Genomic DNA, 1,953 nt, shown 5'->3' on the forward strand with positions numbered 1-1,953 from the left:
CTTATCCGGGCTAACGAGGTACAACATTTTATCCCAGGTCATGAATGTCACTGCCAGCCAATGTGCATTACAGGCTTTCACTATCCCCTTCAACAGTATTATGATCATAATAAATTCAGTTGTCATGGCACTGTTCAAAACGGGCAGCTCGACCTGACGACAGTCCTGCACGTCAACAATACTCCATATGTCATATTTATTATCTCTTCCACCATCAACTGTCAGCTGACCTCTGCAGGGGCTGTAAATATGTGATTTCAAACAACCACTAAGGTTAGAGGCCCACGTCTCCTCACAGTGTCATGACTATAATCTAGATCGTACACAATGATTCAGAGAAGCCTCATGTGTCATGCGGGTAACTCACAGGATGTGTTAAATGTTGCCCACTTCCTGGAGAAGACCTAAGGTGCTATGGAAACCATAACTGACACCAGTTAGAAGGAGTAAACATCACTCCAACATGGCAAGTGACTCTTGACACAGCTGTTGATCCTTTGGTCATTTTACTGCCTGTCATTTCTAGGTCAGTGCTTAGATATTTATTAAAGATATGTGCTGCTCTACTAAAAAAAAATTATAATAACAATCAGCTTTGATCACTAGAAGTTTATCTCCTTTTCACATAAGCCCCCAAAAAACACAGAAACATAAATTTTAAACGTGTAGTACACAGAATTATTTATTATTATAAAATTCAAATTACTGGAAGACCACCAGCTCATCTTGACTTGGCTATTCTTGCCAGGAACTGGTGACATTCCACAAACTACATATTTGTATCACCACATTTAATCCAAAGAAATACATCTTGCTATGAAGGAATGAATGACCTTTATTAGATACATAGGACAGCTCAAGCTGGACAGAAAAAGGGGAGAGAGAGAGGGGGCAATCACACACAGCAAAGGGCAAAGGTCGGAATCGAACCCATGGCTGCCGCAGCAAGACGCAGCCCTGCTACAAGGGGTGCCCAGCTACCAGTGTTGCCTCACTGCTACATGTTTTAATCAGACTGTAAATTTCCGTTTGAAAATGCAACCATTCGCTTTGTGTCAGTGTCTGGCCACGCCTTTAGAGAAGAGTTTCAGACCATTTTAATCATGTGGGATTAGATCAGATGGTATCTTCCACTGACAGGACAGCAACCTACCTGATAACCCTCAGTCTTCTTCTGGCACCACTTTAGCAAAGCATTTCTCTTGGAGCCTCCATACTCTCTGGCCAGTGCTGACAGCGGGTCCTTTCTCTCCTCTCTGTAATTACACACAAGGAGACACATGTAAGCAAACATTTTACTGTGATTTACTGTCAGCAAAGGCAAACAGATTATATGGCAAACATGTTTGCTTGGTGAGCTAGGAAAGCTGTTATGGGCTGTATGTTTTGTAAGGGGACCAATGACAAGTATAGTCATACTAGTACAGTATGAAGTGATGTCAGACACAGAATGGAAATAGACACTTTAAACAGGCAGAGCACGTGAGCACATTTGCTGCGTTATAGGCAATTAACCTAACCTACTTCTACCAATCAGTATAAAATAATATTAAGTCAGTGCCCCAGGAGGTGGTACCTTAGGCGACTGCGTGCTGTGGGGGTGACGGAGGCGGTGGGGGAGGAGGACAAAGAGAGCGGGGAGGAGGCAGCACTCATAGCCATCAGGGAGGATGAGGAGGCCCCATCTGAAGCCGACATGTCCCTCTTTATCTCCTCACTGCTCCGGCGAGACACTGCTGAGGACAGGGGAGACCATTATAGACCTGATATTTCAAACTCAACTGAGACTGAGTCGATTTATAACAAGGTTATAACAACTTCCCTAGCATCTCTAACCTGAGATTGTCTTGGTGGAGTCCATGTTGGAGACCCTCTGGAGGGCAGACGGAGGTCGGCTAGCTGAGGATCCCCTGAGTAGATGCTCAGCTGTGGATACATCACAGTATTTACATC

The 1,953-nt window shown here is 44.2% G+C and overlaps 1 protein-coding gene across 2 annotated transcripts in view; it reads right to left on the bottom strand.

Annotated features, from left to right (window-relative positions):
- Window positions 1-1,953, bottom strand: part of specc1la (sperm antigen with calponin homology and coiled-coil domains 1-like a) — a gene marked incomplete in the record, with an annotated part of 20,737 nt that overhangs the window by 5,907 nt on the left and 12,877 nt on the right. Inside the window, 3 exon segments of one of the 2 annotated variants that reach the window (XM_035658704.1) lie at window positions 1,154-1,256; window positions 1,577-1,733; window positions 1,837-1,926. In XM_035658704.1, coding sequence (XP_035514597.1) covers window positions 1,154-1,256; window positions 1,577-1,733; window positions 1,837-1,926 — 350 coding nt within the window. 2 annotated transcript variants of the gene reach the window in all.

This window comes from Morone saxatilis, unplaced genomic scaffold, assembly GCF_004916995.1.
Source record: "Morone saxatilis isolate NCDOM2014 unplaced genomic scaffold, NCSU_SB_2.0 Contig16, whole genome shotgun sequence".
Classification (NCBI taxonomy): domain Eukaryota; kingdom Metazoa; phylum Chordata; class Actinopteri; family Moronidae; genus Morone; species Morone saxatilis.